We start from the raw sequence: 21,861 nt of genomic DNA, 5'->3' as shown, positions 1-21,861 counted from the left end.
TGGGGAAACGGGAAGAGAATTGTTCTGTACGGGAAAGAGTGGAAAGTAAATCGATAGAAGCCAAATGACTCGGCGGCCATCAGGGGAGAGAGAGAGCGAGAGAGGGAAGAGAGAGAGAGGGAGAGAGAGCGAGGGAAGAGCGAGAGAGAGAGGGAAGAGAGAGACAAGAGAGAGGGAGAGCATGAGAGAGAGGGAAGAGGGAGAGCACAGAAGAGAGAGAGAGAGAGAGCTGTGTGGGAGGGAGGACTTCTCGGCAGGACACATTAAGTTTGGTCTCTCTTGGTGACGACACCTGACGGGTAAGCGGACTGACTTACAAGTCTGGTGGTATTTGTGTGGAGGTGTTGTTCCATTTTTTTGGTGGTTTCTTGGTGGTTACTGCCACTCAAGTCCAGTGTGTGTGTGTTTGCATGGCTTTGTGTCACATGCAGGAGTTTTTTTCTACCCGCTGCAGTCGACGTTAACATTGTGTGACTGGTATCTCTTTATGCTAACACTCAGAAAGGTTCGAGTCTTGACGAGTTCGCTAAGTCCACTGAGATAGTTTCCATCTCCTGGTTGAGGGTCTGAGCTCCTGGTCTGAGCTCCTGGTGGGTAGTGTTTCACCTGGCCGTGGAGCTGAATGTGTGTTGTCTCTCAGACCGTTCACCACTGAATCCCACTTGCTGCCATGGAATGCTTGAAAAACTGCTGCAAGATTGTCCTGAAGAAGCGCAAGGAGCAAGAGACTCAAGGTAAGCTGGCATCACATCTGTCGATCTATCGATCGTTCTATCTATTGGTTCTATCTACCTATCTATCTATTCTATCGTTTATCTATCGAGCTATCCTTCTATCGATCTATTGTTCTATATATTCTATCATTCTATTGTTCTATCTATTGATATATCTATTCTATCTGTTCTATCATTCTATCTATCGAGCTATTGTTCTATCAATCTATCGTCCTGTCCTATCATTCTATCGATCTATCCTGTCTATTGAACTGTTGTTCCATCATTCTATTGTTCTATCTCTATCGATCTATCGTTCTATCTATTGTTCTATCTATCCATCGTTCTATCGTTATATCTATTGAACTATCTATCGATCTATTGTTCTATCATTCTATCGTTCTATCTATCTATATCGATCTATCTATCGTTCTATCTATTGTTATATCTATCCATCATTCTATTATTCTATCTATTGATCCATCGTTCTATGTATTGTTCTATCTATCGAGCTATCTATCGATCTGTCGTTCTATCTATCGTTCTATCTCTATCTTATCCATCTATCTAAATTGGGTTTGGTGGACATATTTTCCGATTGCCACATGGATTTGTTTTGTTTGTTTTTTTGCTCCTTTAGAAGTGATCAAGGTGAAGATGCCTCCTGCCCCAGGACTGTCTCCAGCTGATGGGAAGAGGACAGTCGGCGTGTCAGAAGACTACCTCCTCTCCAAACTCCCCTCCGATGGGAGAGAAGTGCCGTTTGTCCTGCCCACCTTCAAGCCCTCATATATCCAGCCCAGAGGCTCCCGCTTCCCCAATTTACAGTCCGGCTTACAGAGTATGTAGAACTACCGTTTACTAGTACTCTCCTCCTACAGCTGCAGCAAAACCTGGGTGTCCTCTTACTTTGTGAGAAGTTAAGGTAGTTATCAGTCATAAACACACATGATGTGAACTTTCTGTACATTGTGCAGTTGAACTAGGGTCATTACACATATTATTAGAACTTGGCTTGGAGCTTCAGGATGTTAGAGGAAGTTATATGTGAAAGAGCTGGTGTAGTTATACATTCAGGTGTCTGTATGATATTAGGGGCGGCATGGCAGCGCGGTCGCCTCACAGCAAGAAGGTCCTGGGTTCGAGCCTCGGGGTACTCCAACCTTGGGGGTCGTCCCGGGTCGTCCTCTGTGTGGAGTTTGCATGTCCCCCCGTGTCTGTGTGGGTTTCCTCCGGGGGCTCCGGTTTCCTCCCACAGTCCAAAGACATGTAGGTCAGGTGAATCGGCTGTACTGAATTGCCCCTAGGTGTTAATGTGTTGGCCCTGTGATGAACTGGCGGCCTGTCCAGGGTGTCTCCCCGCCTGCCACCCAATGACTGCTGGGATAGGCTCCAGCATCCCATGACCCTGGCTGGGATAAGCGGCCTGGATAATGGATGGATGGATGGATGATATTACAATAAGGTTTCATTTTGTTTAGCTGCTCTTTGTTCTGTAGAGATGATGATGAACGTCCAGTTTGTTTTCCTGCCACTGTTGCCACTACACAGCATGTGATGTAACTCATGCTGTACATGAGAGTCAGCATTCACATGGACGACCAACTCACACATCAGTCTAACACCCTAACTCACATCCTGATCCAGCATACTAACCTCTAGCTAGAGCAGATCCGGTCGTGCTGTCCTGTCTTCACCCAGAACTCTGACTGTTGTGCAGATTTAAATGTGTGTGTGTGTGTGTGTTTTGGGGGGGGGGTTTGGTGCTAATTTCAATCTATAATATAGACAGTAATGGGATGGATTAAATCCAAAGGGAAACTGATCCCCTCCCTCTATCCCCCTGCATGTCCACAGGCTCGGCTCGGAGCACGTATGCGGAGAGGAAGGCAGAACTTTGTGGAACCTGCCACATAATCTACAACCCCCAGTCCAGCTTATACCATGCACAGAAGGCCCAGTACGTTTCCCCCGGTTCTGCCCGTCGTGACACGCTGAAAACTAGGAGCTTCAGCCCGCAAAGTCCAGGTAGCAAATATCCACAATTCCATGTCAAGTATGGAACCTCGTTTTCCTCATGTTTGACCAGTATTTGGTTTGAGTCTTTATTTGATAATACTTACTTGGTTTAAGACTTTGCCTCTCAGTCAACAAACAGCTGTTTATCCTGGTGACATGCGGCAGACTGCAGAGGCCTGCAGAGGTTGCCAGTGCATGCTGAAGCACGAGCACAGGAAGAACAGGAAGTTGTATGAAGACAGCACAGGAGACTATAGATACTGTACCTGTCACTCAGAATGCAACGTAACAGAGTTGAATTTTCACTAGTTTCCTCCCCAAGTGTATCCGGCCAACTACTCCACTCTTTCGAGCCGTCCCGGTCTCTGGTCCACCCCCTCTGCCAATCCGGGGGAGGGCTGCAGACTACCACGTGCCTCCTCCCATACATGTGGAGTCACCAGCCGCTTCTTTTCACCTGACAGTGAGGAGTTTCGCCAGGGGGACGTAGCACATGGGAGGATCATGCTAGTCCTCCCTCCCCCCCGAACAGGCGCCCCGACAGACCAGAGGAGGCGCTAGTGCGGTGACCAGGACTCATGCATACCCACATCCGGCTTTCCAACCGCAGACACGGCATATTGTGTCTGAAGGGACGCTCGACCAAGCCGGTGGTGACACGGGGATTCGAACCAGCGATCCCCGTGTTGGTAGGCAACAGAATAGACCGCTAAGCTACCCAGACGCCCGTCAACTGCTGAGTTTCATCAGAGCTAGCGTGACTATGTCCGTCTGCAGAGGAAATTGTAGTGAAGCCAAGTCCTTATGGCTTCATAACTCATAATGACATAATCATCTCTCGGTCTCGGATGTGACCACGTGACTATGACTCCGTTGTGTTTGGGAGATCCTTTTTTCCCCATAAAGACACTTTTTTGCACAGATAGTATCAGGTGTCATTAACCTTGATTTTCTACTTTGAAATGTGTTAATGTCCCCATGTCTGCATGTTGAGAATTCCATCAAAGCAAATTCCCATTACATGCAAATTCGTCGTGGAATGATGGATGTTTTCCTCCCAGAATTCAGATCCCAGCCTGCAGGGAATCCAAGACTGAGCAGCTCCATGTTTGACTTGTCCAGCCCTCAAAGCCACATGCAGGTGAGATTTCTGTCTATCTAATCTCTGTTCACACAGTGTGTCTAAATATAGTTTCCTCTTCCTGGTAAAATATTGCAGCAGAACCTCACAGACAGCGTCGGTATTAAGTGGGTTGAACAGGGATGTCAGTACAGTTCAGCCTGGTGAAGAAGCGGCGAGGCCTGCTGGTCCACTGAAGCACAAATGAAGCATCATTATTAGAAATTAATTGTATTTGAAGGACCCCCCCCCCCTTTTCTTCCCAATTTCATCCGGTCAATTACCCCACTCTTCTGAGCCATCCCGGTCGCTGCTCCACCCCCTCTGCTGATCCGGGGAGGGCTGCAGACTACCACATGCCTCCTCCCATACATGTGGAGTCGCCAGCCGCTTCTTTTCACCTGACAGTGAGGAGTTTCACCAGGGGGACGTAGCGCGTGGGAGGATCATGCTACCCCCCCAGCCCCCCCCCCCCCCGAACAGGCGCCCCGACTGACGAGAGGAGGCGCTGGTGCAGCGACCAGGGCACATACCCACATCCGGCTTCCCACCCGCAAACACAGCCAATAGTCGGTAGGGATAAAGGTTAGAGAAGTGGGCTTGGGACCGGAGGGTCGCCGGTCCAATCCCCGGATCAGCAGGAAAATATGTGTATGTGTGTGTGTGTGGGGGTGAATGAGAAGCGCCCACCCCTCCCCAATACCCACGGCTGGTGTGCCATCGAGCAAGGCACCTGTTAACCTCCCAACCATGTGCTCCAGTAGAGCTGCTCAGTGGCCACCAGTGAAGGCTGTGGTTGTACTGGGCAGCTCCCAGGTGCGTGTTTGAGTGTGTGAGTGTGTAACAGGGCGATGCTGAAGACGAACACACGTGCTCGGCGTACTAGCCTGGACAAATAAGGGTTAAAAAAAAAAAAGAGTAGTGACTCCGGTTCGCCAGTCTAGTTAATCAGTTACTCTAAATGAAAATAAACAGTACTTTGTAAAGATTACTGGTCATCCAAACCATAACAGCCTCAGAGCACTGACTCCCTCCGTGTTGGAAACATTCAGCTGCTACATCAAGCTCGTGCCTGTGTTTTTGCTCCTGGCCAGACACGTGATATTTTACTTCATATTCCAGTTTGAACGGGGCGGCGACATAAGCGGAAGGTGGGGCTCGGTGTGCGAGCGTATCCGTGTTCCCCCGCGTGTGTGTCAGCCCGGGCCCTTCAGCGCCGGCTCCTGCCTTTTCTTCTCTTCGGCTTGTTGATTTGTCTTGGATGAGGTGGTGTTTAATCAGCACTTCAGTGTGCGATAGGAAGAGAAAACACCCGGCTCGGTTCAGGGCGGGTCTTCTTTTTTTTTTTGTTATGTAAGTGGCAGGGTATCTGCCCCGTCACCTGCCCTCCATTACTCAACCTGAACATGACAGGCTGGTGTGGGCACGCCAGCGTCTCGCCCAAAATACCACGCACGGTGCACAGTGCCACATGGTGCACGGCGGTACGACGGACGCCACAGTGCCGCGGTGGTGTCGTGCCGGTGTCATTTTGTTGTCCAAGAAGAATCCAGCACCACTTCGTATGTCAGTCTTCCGTCAGAACCGCAGAACCAGCTCTCTCGGCTGGGTTGCTCAGCTTATAAACGTCATGAAGGAAGCAGGACAGAAGGAAAACCCCACCGCCGGCTCACCGCCGGCTCATGTGACTGACGCTCTGTGTCAGACGGGTTCGACAGAGGTGGCAGGAAGGCGAGTGACAGCCGGGAAATGAGGGTGTGTGTGTGTGTGTTTTTTTAATGAACTTGGGAGTTCCTTGGCCTGCCAGTAGGAGATAGTGGAGAGAAAGGGCGTGGACACTGGATAACATGAAGTTAGACAGAATTCATATGAACAGAGTTCACTGTCAGGTGAAAAGAAGCGGCTGGCGACTCCACATGTATCGGAGGAGGCATGTGGTAGTCTGCAGCCCCCCCCGGATCAGCAGAGGAGGTGCAGCAGCGACCGGGACGGGCTGGAAGAGTGGGGTAATAATTGGCCGACTACAATTGGGGAGACAAAAGGGGGAAAACCCCTCTGCTAGTCATGCATTTAACAAGCCCCCCCCCCCCCAACCCCGCACTAAGTCACTATGTCTTTGTCATATGTGAACATGAGATGCCTGATTTACTGTTACACTCTGCTGGTTCATATTGCTGTCGTACAGCATAGTTTCTGACCTACTGTGTTGTGTGTCTGTTGATTTGTGTGTATCATTGTGTAAGGAGTACAATAATACACACAAATCATACAATCAATATGAATCACAATCCTACACACAAATGGTGTCTATTGGTGGAGGTTATTCTTCAGGGTGCTGATGGGGTAGATACGTCGGTAACTCTGCTGTCGTGACTCGGTGGCGCTTACTGTGGGTTGTGTGTTTTCTCAAGCCGGTTTCTTCTTTTTTGTTTGTTTTGTTGTTTGCAGCGCTTCGACTCTATGTCCAGCGTCCAGAGCAGTGCGTCCTCCATGATGAGCTCCATTGAAAGCAGCCTCGGTAAGTGGCGTCATATCTCCAACTGCCGTCACTTTCCCCTTTTCCAATAGTGTTGTTGTTTTTAGATAGGTCAGGTCACTTCATATATTGATACAGTTCTGCAGTATCCCCCTCTGACGCTGGGAAATGGGGGGGGGGGGATTTGTGTCCACAGATTGCACACTCCCCATTCAATCTCTCTCTCGCTCTCTCGCCCCTCCACCCACCCACCACCCTCCTGAGCCAACCCCCACCAGACCTCCTTGTGCGATTTGACCGACTCAGATTAGGATCGCTCCCCTTTGTGCAATCGTGAAAGGGCAGACACAGTAATCACTACCAAATGTCTTTGCCGTGGTTCGCCGTCAGAACCCCATAGAAATACTTTCTGATGGAGGCGTGTTCCCCATGTAGACACACAGCTTATCTTTTATTCACATAACTCCCTAAAAAGCAAGCGTTAAATGGCTTCCATGTTTGGAGTTGGGTCTGTATTATTATGGCAACAACTGATGGTTGTGTAGCTGTTTTACACTGGGTTGAACGTATAATTGAGTACTTGGGTTTTTCTGATTTTGCTTGAACTACATCCTGGTCCTTCGTGCTGAATAGGCAAGACTAGCTGTCCTGTTATCTTTACATCACCTCTATACCAGGAAACAACCACATTGGCATTCATTTAACTATACACAGTACCATATAATAATAATAACTTTATTTATATAGCACTTTTCAAAGACAATGTTACGAAGTGCTTTACAAAGAAATAAAACCAGACAAGGCAAACATAAGAATAAGACCAAATATGTACGACTAAAAATAAAAACAGTATACATTTTAAAAAAAATATCAAACATCTGTAAAAGCGTTCATAAAACGAAAAGTTTTAGGATGAGATTTAAAAGAAGCTAGAGACTTGGTTAGTCTTAGTTCAACTGGAAGAGAAGTCCATAGTATAGTGTGGGAGCTCTAACAGCAAAAGCTCCATCACCCTTTGTAACAAACCCCAGACCTGGGCATAACCAGCAGGGTCCATCTGCAGATCCTAATGGTGGAGAGGGTATATACCAGGTCAATAAATGAGAAATGTATGTAGGAGCAAGACCATTTAAAGCCTTAAAAGTGAGCAATAGGATTTTAAAATCAATTTGAAATATTTGGGGAGAAAAAGAAGGGGAAAATCCCCCCCCAAAAAAAATCAATTCGAAATATAAAAGGGAGCCAGTGTAGGAGGGCAAGCACAGGAGTGATATGGTCATGCCTCTTTGTCCCGGTAATGAACTGAGCAGCGGTGTTTTGTACCAACTGCAGACAGTGGAGGGAGCCCTTGCTGATACCGCAGTAAAGTGCGTTAGAATAGTCAAGCTGAGAATAGATAAAAGCATGTACAACTTTTTGCAGATGGTAGTTTATAAAAATGACCTAATTTTGGGGATTAGCTTGAGCTGGAGAAAGCATGACTGAACAACATTGTTTGATTTTTATTATCAAAACCGAGGTTAGCATCGAATATTAGCCCAAGATTCCTACCAGCCTGCTTAAGACTACCTGACAGACAACCGAGATTAATAGCTAAAGGGCTGATGGAATTTTCGGGACCGAACAGAATGACCTCAGACCTCTCATCATTAAATTTGAGAAATTTTTCTGACGTCCAGGACTTAATGTCAGAGAGGCGAGTTGTGAGATTTGCTAGGGCGCTAGGATCTGTGGTTTTTAGCGGCATGTATAACAGAGTTGTCAGCATAAAATGGTAAAGTACATCGTGATTTTGAATGACCTGGCCAAGGAGCAGCATGTATATAGAAAAGAGAAGGGGGCCAAGAACTGAGCCTTAAGGGACACCACAACTGAACCATCAAGGAAGTAGAGTTACCGAGAACAACAGAAAAAGTCGTTGGTGAGGTAAGAGCATAATAAGCTAAGAGCTGAGCCCTTGATGCCACCGCAAGTGTCCAAGTGATGGAAGCACTTAAGTCTAAAAGAACTAAAATCAAGCAGTCACCTTTGTCTGCAGTCAGCAGTAAGTCATCAGTGACCTTAACTAGAGCTGTCTCTGTACTATAAAGTACTCTAAAACTAGACTGGAAACTGTTAAAAACACTATTATTGTTCACAAAAGAAATCAATTGAGATGAAATTACTCTCTTCAGAAGCTTGGATAGAAAAGACAATTTGGAGACAATCTGTCTGTTTAAAGTAACTATATGTAGTAACTATACCTGGTGCAACTGGGTAAAGATTTCTGTAAAGTTCCTCATTTGGATGTGAGGGCGAGGGACAGCAGGTGAGAGAATAGGTTTAAATTTTGGACTAAAAAGTGGGCTCCTCCCATCATAGATGTTTCAAGGTATATGGTGCAATACACCTCCTGGAAGCTCAACTGTTAGTTCTTGAATCCCATAATATATACCACCACCACCCCACCCCCCACACACACACACACACAAAACTGATTAGAGCTGCATTCCTTTGACTCTTCCCAACCCCATAATAAGACTTACACAAAGTTCATAACATTAAGAGCTGTTCACAACATAACATTTTGTACCCTTGCTGTCAACACCAAATAACACTCAAGTGATGTCTGATCCTTCATGATAAAGCTTTACCTGAGCTGTGATTATTACTAGTTGATAATGTTGACTGTACATAAGCGGATAAACTATGCAGTCGTGTCACTGCATGTATCCAGCAGCACTACTTAATGAACACTGCTCTACAATCATGCCCATGCGTTGCAGACTCCATCACCCTGTCTGGGGACGAGCGTGACTTGGGGAAGGTGTGTGTCCGAGTCAGCTACCAGGAGGCCCTGGAGCAGGTGTGGATCACCCTGGTCAAGGTACTGTTACATGCTTTGAGTAGGGGGAGCTCAGAGGGACAAAATACTCCATTGTGCTCTCATCAATGGGTCCGTTTGTTAAGAATCCAGGTGCCCTGAAATCCTACCGCCATAGCTCCTCGCAGCGCCCCATTAACATTGGCTCAGTCACTCAGGAGAGAGCCGGATTTTCTTTTCCTTTTTTTGTGTTTAAAGAAATGTCCTGATAAATGCCTAAGCACAGAGTCCAGTTGAGAGCTTTCAATTTCACTTACTCAAAGGCCTGCACGAACACGTGTACACACTTACAAGGTCTGGTACAATATCTCAAAGTGTGTATTACCGCATTTGTCTTTTGTTTTTAATCTGTATGGACATTTGCCACCTTGGAACGTACTTAACACTTTGTCAAAAGTGCCGAATAAACATTTTTCATTTTTACTCAACTGAAAATATCTTTCCTCTCACTAGTGTTCAGACCTGAACGTCCCCGTGGATGTCGGACAGCAGCAACAGATTGGATTTAAAGGAATCATAACCACGGGCAAGCCGATACACTTCAAGAGCTCCATCAAGGAGTGGTGTCAGGTAACAGCGTGGCGCCGACATCTAAAATAACCTGCTGCCCATTCGAAAATGCGAGATGTCCGCCCTCGGTGAGATGCCTCAAAGTGCGGTGCCACCCTCGGGTTCGGCTCTTCTCTGCCCATCTGCCACCTTGAAAGACACGACGGTGCCGTTTGGCGGTTGGCGGAGGGAGGGAGAGGATAGAGGACAATGAAAGGAGGGGGGGCTTTTTAGTTTTGAGGACGGAATAATGTGGGCTGGTAACGCTCACATCTGTGACATCAACCCGCTCTTGAAATCACATCATACGCCAACACGGGGAGATGTGACCCGCCAGAGGGTGCGATGATTTAAATGTCTGAAAATACAGAATCAGTGCACGGGTGTAATAAAACTGGAGAATGTTGGTCTTTCATGGCAGCGAGACCACATTTACGTAGTCTCTGTGGGTACAGGTAGCTGTAGTGTGCAGGTATTAACCCGAGCCGGATGCTGATAGTCTCTAATGCACACTTCATACAGCAGCGCTGGGTTTGTTGTTACCATCTGGGGTTAGTGCAGGTTGTCCTGCTGCGTCAGCACTGGAAAGGTCACTGTCTCTGGTTACCGATGCTGTCCCCTCACGCACGTTCTGTTTGGACATCTGTAAAAAAAAAATTATTTTTTATTAATTCCATGTAACGCGACAAATTTAAAGTCATATTTGAGGTTGGTCAACATTTTTACACTTAATTGGTTTATGGCCCTTGTGATGGCCTGGCGGCCTGTCTAGGGTGCCCCCCCCGCCTGCCGCCCAATGACTGCTGGGATAGGCTCCAGCATCCCTGCGACCCTGACAGCAGGATAAGGGATTTCGATAATGGATGGATGGATGGTTGATGGCCATGGACTGACACACTGACAAAAGTTTCCATCCTACATAAGGGAAATGCTGGTTTGAGACAGCAGGAACAGCCCCTAGTAGGCTTTTCCCAAAAGACGAGAACATCAGGTTGAAATATCCCCTATCACTACTTTAGATCAGTAGGGACCCCCCCCTCTTTTTCTCCCCAATTGTACTTGTCCAATTACCCCACTCTTCCAAGCCGTCCCGGTTGCTGCTCCACCCCCTCTGCCGATCCGGGGAGGGCTGCAGACTACCACATGTCTCCTCCCGTACATGTGGAGTCGCCAGCCGCTTCTTTTCACCTGACAGTGAGGAGTTTTGCCAGGGGGCCGTAGCGCGTGGGAAAATCATGCTATTCCCCCGCAGTTCCCCCCTGATGAGGCGCTAGCTACCCACATCCGTCTTCCCACCCGCAGACACGGCCAATTGTGTCTGTAGGGACGCCTGACCAAGCTGGAGTTAACACAGGGATGTGAACCGGCGATCCCCGTGCTGGCAGGCAACGGAATAGACGGCCATACCACCAGGTCACCCGTTGGACTGGCTTTTTATATTGAGATTTGGAGATGGACTTGACTTGTTACTCGACCCTTTTGGTTCAGAATCTGTTTGACTCGAGCAGGGTAAGCCGCCCCCCCCCCCTTACTGCTAACCTGTCAAGAAAACGACACACTGAAATCTGCTGCCACCATTTTCACTGCATGGTGACCCTTGACCTCTGCTCTGTGTCTCACCCAGGATGTGGTCTTCATGGAGACCTTTGTCTTCCCCTTGCATCTGAAGCCGCTGCGCTGTAGTGCGCTGGTGTTGCGGCTACAGGCGCACACCCCGCGGAAGCGCACGGTGGCGGAGTGCGTCCTGTCCTTACGACAGCTGGGTCCTCAGGAGACGGAGCACTGGCTGGATCTTGGATTGTTGTCCAAAACCTCGGTGAGTATTTCCTCTGTCTCATACAAAGAGAATAATTTTCAGACGAGTGTTAATCGAGGTCACCTTTGCTTGGTAGCGTAACTGCGACTGGCTAAAAACCGTCCATATCAGCCTCCGTGTAGGAGGAAGCATCGGATGATTTCAGTCACACTGATTTCTCTCAGTTGTCTAGAGTCACGAACTGCAGAACGCAGTCTTGGATATTACTTGACATCTCTACTAATACCCAAAATACTATATCGTTGCTAGAGATCGTGGTTTGTAAGACTGTAGGGCGTAGCCTTTGGTCCAGAGTTAATGGTATTAGATGGTAGTAAAACGTCTTAAGCAGCGTCAGTAGTATGAGTGCAGTCGTCTTCGGTGTTGGCATTTCCAACACGATCACATGAAGGCTTCTCAGCCGGAGTAACAAGGTGTCATCTGGTTCTGCCGGCATGACGTGAACACAGCACCTGTAATAATGGTGACAAAGGTTGCTTAGTGGCAAACGCCGTTGCCTTGCAGGAAGAGGGTCCTGGGTTCGAGCCCAGCTCTTACGTTTGGAGTTTGCACGTTGTTTGTTATTCATACTGGTTTTCTCCAGATATTTCACGGCCAGTCAAAAGACATACATAGCAGGTGAATTGGAGACCAAATTGTTTGTAGGTATGAATGGGAGTGTTATTTAATTGGTTAGGCTGTTGTTCAGGGGGTCTCTGTGCCTACCAACCAAGGCCTGCTGTGACTGGCTGCCCCATAACACCCCACACCCTTCACAATACCTAAATGAATCACGTGTTATAGAGGAGTGACATCAATGAATTACAATGATAAGACAGCTGAAAGTAGGACAAAATGGGGTTTTTTTAGGGGGGGATCCCCCCCCCTTTTTTTTTCTCCCCAGTTGCATTTGGCCAATTACCTCACTCTCCGAGCCGTCCCGGTCGCTTCTCCACCCCCTCTGCCGATCCGGGGAGGGCTGCAGACTACCACATGTCTCCTAAAATACATGTGGAGTTGCCTGCTGCTTCTTTTCACCTGACGGTGAGGAGTTTCACCGGGGGGATGTAGCGCATGGGAGGATCACACTACTCCCCCCAGTCCCCCCCCCCCGAACAGGCGCCCCAACCGACCAGAGGAGGCGCTAGTGCAGCAACCAGGACACATACCCACATCCTGCTTCCCACCTGCAGACACGGCCAGTTGTGTCTGTAGGGACGCCCGACCAAGCCGGAGGCAATACAGGGATTTGAACCGGCGATCCCCGTGTTGGTAGGCAACAGAATAGACCGCCACGCCACCCGGACACCCCAGGCAAAATGTTGTCATGAAGCCACAAAAGCTCTGATTACAAAGCTGAATTTAACTTTAAATCAGCTCAGTCCGTCTAGTCATTACATAACGAGCATCACTTTCAAAGTGTGACGTTCACACAGTCTGCTGGCAAAGCTGCTATACTGTCTGGGGTAGCAGTCAACCGATGCCCCAATTACTGTCCTGCAGTTATGGCAGAGAGGTGTGGGAATGTCCCAGGCTTTTGCTTCCTATTGACTTCGGGGGATTCTCTATGACCATACTGTCCGTGCACAAGCTTATCTTCTTTGCAAGCTCTGTGGATGTGCACAGTGATGAGGAACAAAACACAGAGCACAGAGCACAGTACGTACCGCCATAAACCTGTCCCTATGATGGATCGCAGGACTGCAGGCAGCCAGTACACTTGGCCCTGACATGGCAGCGTTGACTCTGAGCATCTCTGCTGCTGTATCGTCACAGGAAGAAGAGAAATGACTTTTGGATGTAGGGAAATGAGAAAACTTTAATTTGAGAAAAATAGACCCAATCCTTGAAATATGACGGCGTTAAAGTAGGTCAAACCCACAGACAATACCAACAGCGCAGATTGGTTTGGTCCAGTACACTGACAAAAGTCTGGGGAAAAAGGTTAGTAAAAGCACTCAGAAAACCTTCCTTGAAATCATCATTTCTTTTTTCAAAGGGGCACTTTGATTTGAGCAGTAGTTTTAGCCACCAATTGTCCAAATTGTCCAAATTGCCGTTACTCACTCGGCAGACATCTTGGAAACCAATGCACACATCAGATTGAATTTGTGGATGTCTCCCACAAGAAGGGTGGTTGTTGTACAATGTGAAGGTGTGCTGCAGAAGTGCGGCGTAAGAAAGAGGGTGCCAACAAAAGGCAAACTCTGCTGGGTCCTGGTTTAACATGTGCGTGAGTCCGTTCTGTGTTCTCACTGGGCCGTGTAGCATAAACAGTTAGGATCATGAAGAACATGCTGAAGCTGTGAACTGTCCTGAAGATTTTAACAGTTTACGTTTTATAAGCTAGATCTGATCATTCAATAATGATATTTGCCAGAAACATGTCTACCACATAGCAGTTAAAATTCAAAATATATTACAAAGTGCAAAATGTTTGCGCAAAACGGCTAACCTAGTGGACCCCAGCCACGAATTCAACATACACCGATCACAGTCACGTTGCATTAAAGGGCAGGTTGTTAAACTGAAGAATGACCAGTTTGTACTGTTCATCATGATGCCTCTGCTCCTGCTGCCATGCTTGCTCATCCACCTCCACTCCACCTGCCTCCTGTTTGGATCTTTACATGCAAAGAGTGCACTTCAGGTGCAGTCGGTACACATTCATGGCTCATTCATCGACGAAGCTTATCTCATTGGCATTTTAGTTCAAAAGAATATACATTTTTCGAAATATGAGCGCTTCCCTGATGGAACTAATGCAGTGTAAGATGTATACTCCACCTTTAGATGCATACTGATTACATGCATGATTTGATGATCCCGTGTTTCCAGGTGTGCCACTCTGAGCTGCATTTAGCCACTTGCTTTCAGCCCGTCAACGGACGCATCCAGCTCCAGGTCCTCACAGCCCAAAACCTTCCTGCATCCTCCACACCACTCACCCAGGGTAGGTGTTTTACGTAAGACACCGGGGAATTCAGTATTACAGGGAATAGCCCTCAAGTGTGGCTCCACTGGTGGAGCAAGGCACTAAAAAACCAGGGTTAGGGGTACAATTCCCACCATTTTGGCTTATATCAGTTGACCCTCTTGTGATACTGTAAGGTGCCAGGGACAAAAAAAAAATCCCCTGAATTTTCCGTTGATGAAATTTTCTTTTATATTTAATCATTTTGTAATTTCGAAGAATTGTATTTGTGCTTTTGTGCATTTTTATTGAGTGTCCCAGCAATTCTTTGTATGTGCAAACTTACCTGGCTGCCAATAGAACTAAAATTGAACTTAAATTTAATCCATACCTGACCCCACCTACCCCCTACCCAAAGCCTTTTTCATTCAGGCTGAGATGCACCAGCTTGGACGAGTGGCAATGAAAAAGAAGACCAGAGCGCTGAAGGCCACGGGGGGTCAGTGCCAGTGGGTGGAGACTTTCCATTTCCTCCTGCCAGCCTTAGACCACGCCTCCTCGCTGTTAGTCAAACTCTACAGTCGCAGCTCTGTCAGGAGAAAACAGTGTCTTGGACAGGTCAGTCATTTTTTCTTTCTTTTTTCCTTTCTTTCCCCTGTTGGTGCTAATACATTTGGAACAGATGTGAGCACAGGTGGTTCCACCTGCAGGGCATTTCTGGCTGATGCACCTCCAACGGTTCCATAGTACTGGCTGCAGGGTCATCAGCTGGGAGATGCTCTTCACTGATGTGTCGCTCCTTTAATCCCGGAACATCTCAAAGTGGTGGAGCAGTGGCAGGGACGTCTCCCTACTACCCCCTACAGCCATCCCTAGGATCCTTGCTTTCCCCACGCCTTGTCCTTTCTTCAGAGCCAGCAGCTCACTTGTTCTGCCTCCTCCATGAGGTCTCTGAGGGGCTCCTTCAGCTTGGAGCCTATGATCCCAAGAGACTTCAGGAACCGCTGGGTGGATGTTCCAATGTAACCTCTGCAGCCAATTTCCACTGGATAGGTGATTGCCCTCCACCCTGCTTGTGAGCACACAGCTGCCAGTTCTGTGTTCTTTTCCTTCCTTCTCTTGAAGGCAGCCTCCATTCCCTCTTCCTATGGAACAGTCACTTCAGTCATAATGACAGTCCTAGTAGAGGTGGACCAGAGCACAATATCTGGCCGTAGGGAGGTTGTGGTGATCTCTCGTGGGAACTTCAACTGGTGGTCGGGTCAGCGCTCATGCTTCACTTGCTTCAAGAGAGACCACCCTCTCATGCTGCTGCTCTGTGCCTCACCACCTTGGCTGAAAACTGATCAGCCGCTCTGATGTTACTGGGCTGGCCGTTCATTTTCAGCCTGTGTGCCTCCAGGATTTCGGCTAGCTTCCGCAGGACCCCGACCGTAGCGCGATCTGTACCAGCCCTGCATTAATGCTGCCTTGCAGCCAGAAAGGATGTGCTGCAAGCTGAGTTTGTGGGAGTTACAGAGTTGGCAGGTCTCCTCTGAGCCATATCAGAGGTTCAGGTTCCAGGGACTGGGAAACGGTATCATACGTTGCCCAGATAAGGTAGCTCGACCTTACTTGGGGCATCCTCCACATATCCATCCATGTAACAGCCCTGTTGATCACAGCCCCTCAGGTTGTCCAGCTCCCTTGTTTCTGTTTAATCACAGCTCTGATTTCATAGCTCTCCTCTTCCATCTTCACAGCTTCAGAGATCACAAGATCTTTTCTTTCCTTATTTGTGGCTTTTGACCACATTTTGGGTGCTGTTCCCCATCCAAATCCAGCCCTGACTGGCTGTGGCAATCCAACAATCTCCTGGTGTTTCAGTTGATTGATGGCTCGATCTACTATCTGTATCTCATTCCACTTGCGTCCTGTACAAATTTGGGCCTTGGTATTTTTAGACAGGCAGGTTGGGTGAGTCTCTCAGCTCGAACACAAGCTTCACCTTTTCTTATTTGTAGCCCAATCTAATGGATTTCAATGGAAGCTTCAATGTGTTTCTCCTAAATAGTGCCGTGTTGGAAAGACATCGAGGAAGGCCCAGCCATTTACGGATGTAGTTGTTGATCTTGCTCAGACTGTCTGAGAGCTGAGATGTGACAGAGGCAGCCATGTGTTCGTCGGACAGGTCAGCCGTGTAAAGCCTTCCAAGGCTTCGCACAGGGTGGTTCACCAAAAGCGGGATTTTCTTGCCATTGACTGAGAAGATGTTGTCATTCCTGACTCCTTTCTGGATTGAGAGACTGTGGGACTTGGCTGCATTTATTTTTCATCCGGGCCAATGTTGGCAGCTTCTCAAGCCTTTTCAGGAGTCTGGAGGTACATGCTATTGTCTGAAGGAGGGTGGTGATATCATCCATGTAGCTCCATAGGGCAGGGAGTCACTGACTTGACTAGGATCTGACTCCTCGGACCAACTGCCTTCCACCAATTAGGATGATCTCAAAAGCTGCTGTGAAAAGGATGGGAGAGATGGAGCAACCCATTGCTATCTCTTTCTCCAGCTGGTATAAACTAGTTGAGATCTTCTGGGTTGTGTAGCCGACTTGAAACTTGTTGAAATAGCTTGCTACTCGGCTCTGGGAATATGGTGGTATAGGGAAGAAGTTGAGAGCAAAAGTAGTGAGCTGGTGGGAAACAGACCCATTGGCATTTGCAAGATCCAGCCAAATTACTGAAGATCTGATTTGCTGCTCTTGGCTGTCTGGATTTGTCCCCAGATCATAGCCGAGTGCTCCACGCAGCCAGGAAACCCTTGGATGCCTGCCTTCTGACAACTGGTGTCGATGTAGTTGTTTGCCAGGAGGTAGCCTGTCATGCGCTTTGCCACCAACGAGAAGAATATCTCCCCTTCCACGTTAAGCAGGGCGATGCCCCTGAATTGGCTGATGTTGTGGGAGTCTTTCTCCTTTGGGATGGAGGTGGTGACCACTCTGTTCCATGCTGATGGGATGGATTGGGTTTTCCAAGCAATGCCTATCAGCTTCCACAAAAGTTTCAGGAGTCTGGGGCAGTTCTTACATACCCTATAGGGTACACCGTTTGGTCCAGGTGCTGATGCAGTTCTCACTCTCTCGACTACCTGTTTGACTTCAGATCATTTGGGCGGAGTGGTGTCAAACTGGGGGGAGGGCTTGGGCGGGCGAGGTACATGCCCCGGTGATCCAAGGGGGCTCTCCTTTTGGCCATCACTAAGCTGGACTTTAATGTATTCCTCCAGCTCTTGCTCAGTGGTCTGCATGGTCCTTGTCTTCTTCTCCTCCAGCAGGCCTCAGCCATATTTGAAGGGGTACCAGAAGCTCACCCTTGCTTTCACTCTGTGGCTCCTGTGTTTCCTGGTCCTTTCAGCTCTCTTCAAGTGTGTTATTCTTACTTGAATCTGACTCCACGGGTTCTTCAGTCCCTCCTTGCCATGGTTGTTGGCTTTCTTCCATGAGTTCCGCAAAAGGCGTCACTCCTTTACCAGCTGGAGGATTTCCCTCTCCGCTCTCCCGCTCTGTTTGGGGAATGATCCTCTTCTCAGGCACCTCTCTAAATATCGCTTTGCCTTCATCGTAGATGATGTGATTGAAGATGTTCAGTGTGACGGTTGTGCTGCCTCTTAGTGTCTTCAGGAGGCTGATGAGTAAGCTCTGGTCGAAACTTCTCCATGCATCCTTGTCACTAGATTTTGGCCACTTGACTTGGATTTTCTCACAGATTTCTCTGGTGGTTTCTTGCTTGGTGTTTCATAGTGATACTCATGCTGTGGGCTGTGCTGTTTTTGATGCAAATCCTGTTGGGAAGACTTTTGTACCATCGACGGAGGAAGGATTTTTATTTGGTCATTATCTTTGTGACCCAATTGTGACCTGTCTTATTTTATGTTTTAAAGATTATAAACACTTGTTTATAACCAAGTGTTTTTGTTTTGGTCCAGAATCAGTCATCACAGCATCTTACATAAAGACATTTTCTCATGTAGATGGGCAGCTTTGTAATCAGATAAAGGTCTTGCTTGTGTTAAGATCAGATTATTAATGGCAAAAGTATGACTCTTATTTTGCACTAATGCCTCCATTATTCTAATGTAAATGATTTAAGGCTTTGCAGCAGGTCAGGGCGATGAAGGATAGAGATGGAAATGTGCTGACAAGCGAGGAGAGTGTGCTGAGAAGGTGGAAGGAGTACTTTGAGGGGCTGATGAATGAAGAAAATGACAGAGAGAGAAGGTTGGATGTGGGGATAGTGAATCAGGAAGTGCAGTGGATTAGCAAGGAGGAAGGTGAGGGCAGCTATGAAGAGGAGGACGAGTGGAAAGGCGGTTGGTCCAGATGACATACCTGTGGAGGCATGGAGGTGTTGAGGACAGAAGGCTGTGGAATTTTTAACTGGAATGTTTAACAAAATCTTGGAAAGTGAGAGGATGCCTGAGGAGTGAGGAAGAAGCTTACTGGTACCAATTTTCAAGAATAAGGGCGATGTTCAGAGCTGTAGCAACTACAGAGGTATTAAGTTGATCAGCCACAGCATGAAGATATGGGAAAGAGTAATAGAAGCTAGGTTAAGAGGAGAGGTGATGATCAGCGAGCAGCAGTATGGTTTCATGCCAGGAAAGAGCACCACAGATGTGATGTTTGCGTTGAGAATGTTGATGGAGAAGTATAGAGAAGGCCATTGTGTCTTTGTGGATTTAGAGAAAGCATACGACAGGGTGCCAAGAGAGGAGGTGTGGTATTGTATGAGGAAGTCGGGAGTGGCAGAGAAGTATGTAGGAGTGGTGCAGGATACGTATGAGGGCAGTGTGACAGTGGTGAGGTGTGTGGTTGGAATTACAGATAGGTTCAAGGTGGAGGTGGGATTACGTCAAGGATCGGCTCTGAGCCCTTTCTTGTTTGCGATGGTGATGGACAGGTTGACGGACGAGATCAGGCAGGAGTCTCCGTGGACTATGATGTTTGCGGATGACAATGTGATTTGTTTTGCGAGTAGGGAGCAGGTTGAGTAGAGCCTGGAGAGGTGGAGGTATGCATTGGAGAGAAGAAGAATGAAAGTCAGTAGGAGCAAGATGGAATACACGTGTGAATGAGAAGGAGGGACAGTGGAATTGTGAGGATGAAAAGAGTAGAGGTGATGAAGGTGTATGAGTTTAAATACTTGGGGTCAAGTGTTGAAAGTAATGGGGAGTGCAGAAGAGAGGTGAAGAAGAGAGTGCAGGCAGGGTGGAGTGGGTGGAGAAGAGTGTCAGCAGTGATTTGCGACAGAAGGGTACCAGCAAGAGTTAAAGGGAAGGTTTACAAGATGGTGTTGAGACCAGCAATGTTATATGGTTTGGAGACGGTGGCACTGACTAAAAGACAGGAGGTGGAGCTGGAGGTGGCAGAGATGAAGATGATAAGATTTTCCCTGGGAGTGGCGAAGAAGGACAGGATTAGAAACGAGTATATTAGAGGGACAGCCCAGGTTGGATGGTTTGGAGACAAAGCAAGATGGCTTGGACATGTGTGGAGGAGAGGTGCTGGGTTTATTAAGAGAAGAATGCTGAGTATGGAGCTGCCAGGGAAGAGGAAAAGGGGAAGGCCAAAGAGGAGGTTTATGGATGTGGTGAGGGAGGACATGCGGTTGGCCTGTCTGACAGAGGAAGATGCAGAGGAGATGGAAACGGATGATCCGCTGTGGTGACACCTAATGGGAGCAGCCAAAAGTAGTAGAAGTAGATTCTGGTGTTAACGATTATCTAATAAACATTCAATCTGATATCCACATACAAACTTATGACGACACTGTCTTTTTTCAAAGGTGTGCATGCGACAGCTAGTTAAATGTTGAAAAGTCTTTTCATTGAACGCTGTATTTTTTTTCTCTTACCTGGCAGGTTCAGCTTGGATTTGATAGCCCTGTGCTTGAGGCTGTGGAGCAGTGGAGGGATACCATGGCTCACCCTGAGAAAATCGTGGCCAGATGGCACCGGCTGAGCGGCTCCTAAATGAACCCCCGGAAAACCGCCCCCTCGTCGAGAGAGGTTCTTCCACAAGTCAACTTAATGCACTTCTGTGTCAGGTCACACCGGGCCTGCTTTCTAGTTGGCTGGGCCGAGTCCTCTATGGCTAGAAGCTGTAGGCCGGTCATGCCCGGTGAAAGGGATGTGTAACGTACTGTACATTCCCTGCTTCTGCCAGGATACCGAATGGATTTCCGTTAAGTTAGATGAGATGATCATTTTTATCACTAGTAGTGTAGGTAGTGTTGAACACATGAGCTGAAACAGCTTTTTATGTATTTTTTGTGTGTTTCAGTAGATGTGACACTTGAAGAAACCAGCGGGACATACAGTAGTAGTTAAACCAACAAAAGTGTAGATGTATGGGGCGTCCGGGTAGCATAGCGGTCTATTCCATTGCCTACCAACGAGGGGATCCCGGTTCGAATCCCCGTGTTACCTCCAGCTTGGTCGGGCGTCCCTACAGACACAACTGGCCGTGTCTGAGGGCGGCGAGCCGGATGTGGGTATGCATCCTGGTCGCTGCACTAGCGCCTCCTCTGGTCGGTCAGGGCGCCTGATTGGGAGGGAGGAGGAAACTGGGGGGGAATAGCGTGATCCTCCCACGCGCTACGTCCCCCTGGCGAAACTCCTCACTGTCAGGTGAAAAGAAGCAGCTGGCGACTCCACGTGTATGGGAGGAGGCGTGTGGTAGTCTGCAGCCCTCCCCGGATCGACAGAGGGGGCGGAGCAGCGACCGGGACGGCTCAGAAGAGTGGGGTAATTGGCTAAGTACAATTGGGAGGAAAATGGGGAACCCCCCCCCCCAAAAAAAAAGTGTAGATCTATATATAGTGTTTTGCTGTATATATTATTTTGGTTTTTATCTGTAGCATTGTGTACACTATAGCTTTTGTGCCATAATTGTTACTTGTCTGAATTAAAAATCGTAGGGCCAGTGTAGTAAACCACCCACACACATTGTATAATTTAAAAAAAATCACAGTTAATGTGTTCAGTCTGTAGGTGAAAATGACAGTATGCTCTTGTCAGTTCCTGAGAAAGTGACTTTCGTGTAACTTTGCTGTGTGTAATTGAAACCACGGGCTCATAAGAACAACACATATCAGCACACGGTGTATCGAACCGTCGGCTTGTTGACGAAAGCGCTTCAGAATTACTTGTTTTTATTTTTTGTATTCCTTTTTTGATGTATTGTCACCGGCCATTTAGTGAGATTAAAACTAGATGGGCTGTGTCATCTTTTCATTTGGACACACTATGGCCCTGTTTACACTCGGTTTTAAAAGGCGCTTTGGGCGATCGGCTCACAAGTGGGCAGCGAGACACATCGCCGTTTACACCCGTGTCTATCGTGCGTCTCCAAATGCGTCCTGCTCACCACTTGTGA

At 47.8% G+C, this 21,861-nt stretch overlaps 1 protein-coding gene across 1 annotated transcript; it reads left to right on the top strand.

The window, feature by feature from the left end:
* The first annotated feature begins 222 nt into the window (after positions 1 to 222).
* Positions 223 to 21,418, top strand: LOC130126450 (tandem C2 domains nuclear protein). Its single transcript, XM_056295977.1, has 12 exons — positions 223 to 299; positions 502 to 734; positions 1,354 to 1,554; positions 2,571 to 2,741; positions 3,794 to 3,873; positions 6,301 to 6,370; positions 9,094 to 9,194; positions 9,645 to 9,761; positions 11,365 to 11,556; positions 14,374 to 14,488; positions 14,868 to 15,067; positions 20,346 to 21,418. The coding sequence occupies exons 2-12, from the start codon at positions 671 to 673 to the stop codon at positions 20,454 to 20,456; spliced, it is 1,422 nt and encodes a 473-aa protein (XP_056151952.1). The 5' UTR covers positions 223 to 299; positions 502 to 670; the 3' UTR covers positions 20,457 to 21,418.
* Positions 21,419 to 21,861: the final 443 nt, after the last annotated feature.

This window comes from Lampris incognitus, chromosome 16, assembly GCF_029633865.1.
Source record: "Lampris incognitus isolate fLamInc1 chromosome 16, fLamInc1.hap2, whole genome shotgun sequence".
In the NCBI taxonomy this organism is placed as follows: domain Eukaryota; kingdom Metazoa; phylum Chordata; class Actinopteri; order Lampriformes; family Lampridae; genus Lampris; species Lampris incognitus.
The sequence above is the reverse complement of the archived record's forward strand: the minus strand, read 5'-3'. Positions and strand labels throughout refer to the sequence as shown.

Excerpts from the sequence above, each read along its gene's own strand:
- LOC130126450 (XM_056295977.1), top strand. The coding sequence starts at position 671 with ATGGAATGCTTGAAAAACTGCTGCAAGATTGTCCTGAAGAAGCGCAAG. Across the intron at positions 735-1,353 it reads CAAGGAGCAAGAGACTCAAG|AAGTGATCAAGGTGAAGATG; the intron begins GTAAGCTGGCAT and ends TTGCTCCTTTAG. Across the intron at positions 9,195-9,644 it reads TGTGGATCACCCTGGTCAAG|TGTTCAGACCTGAACGTCCC; the intron begins GTACTGTTACAT and ends TCCTCTCACTAG.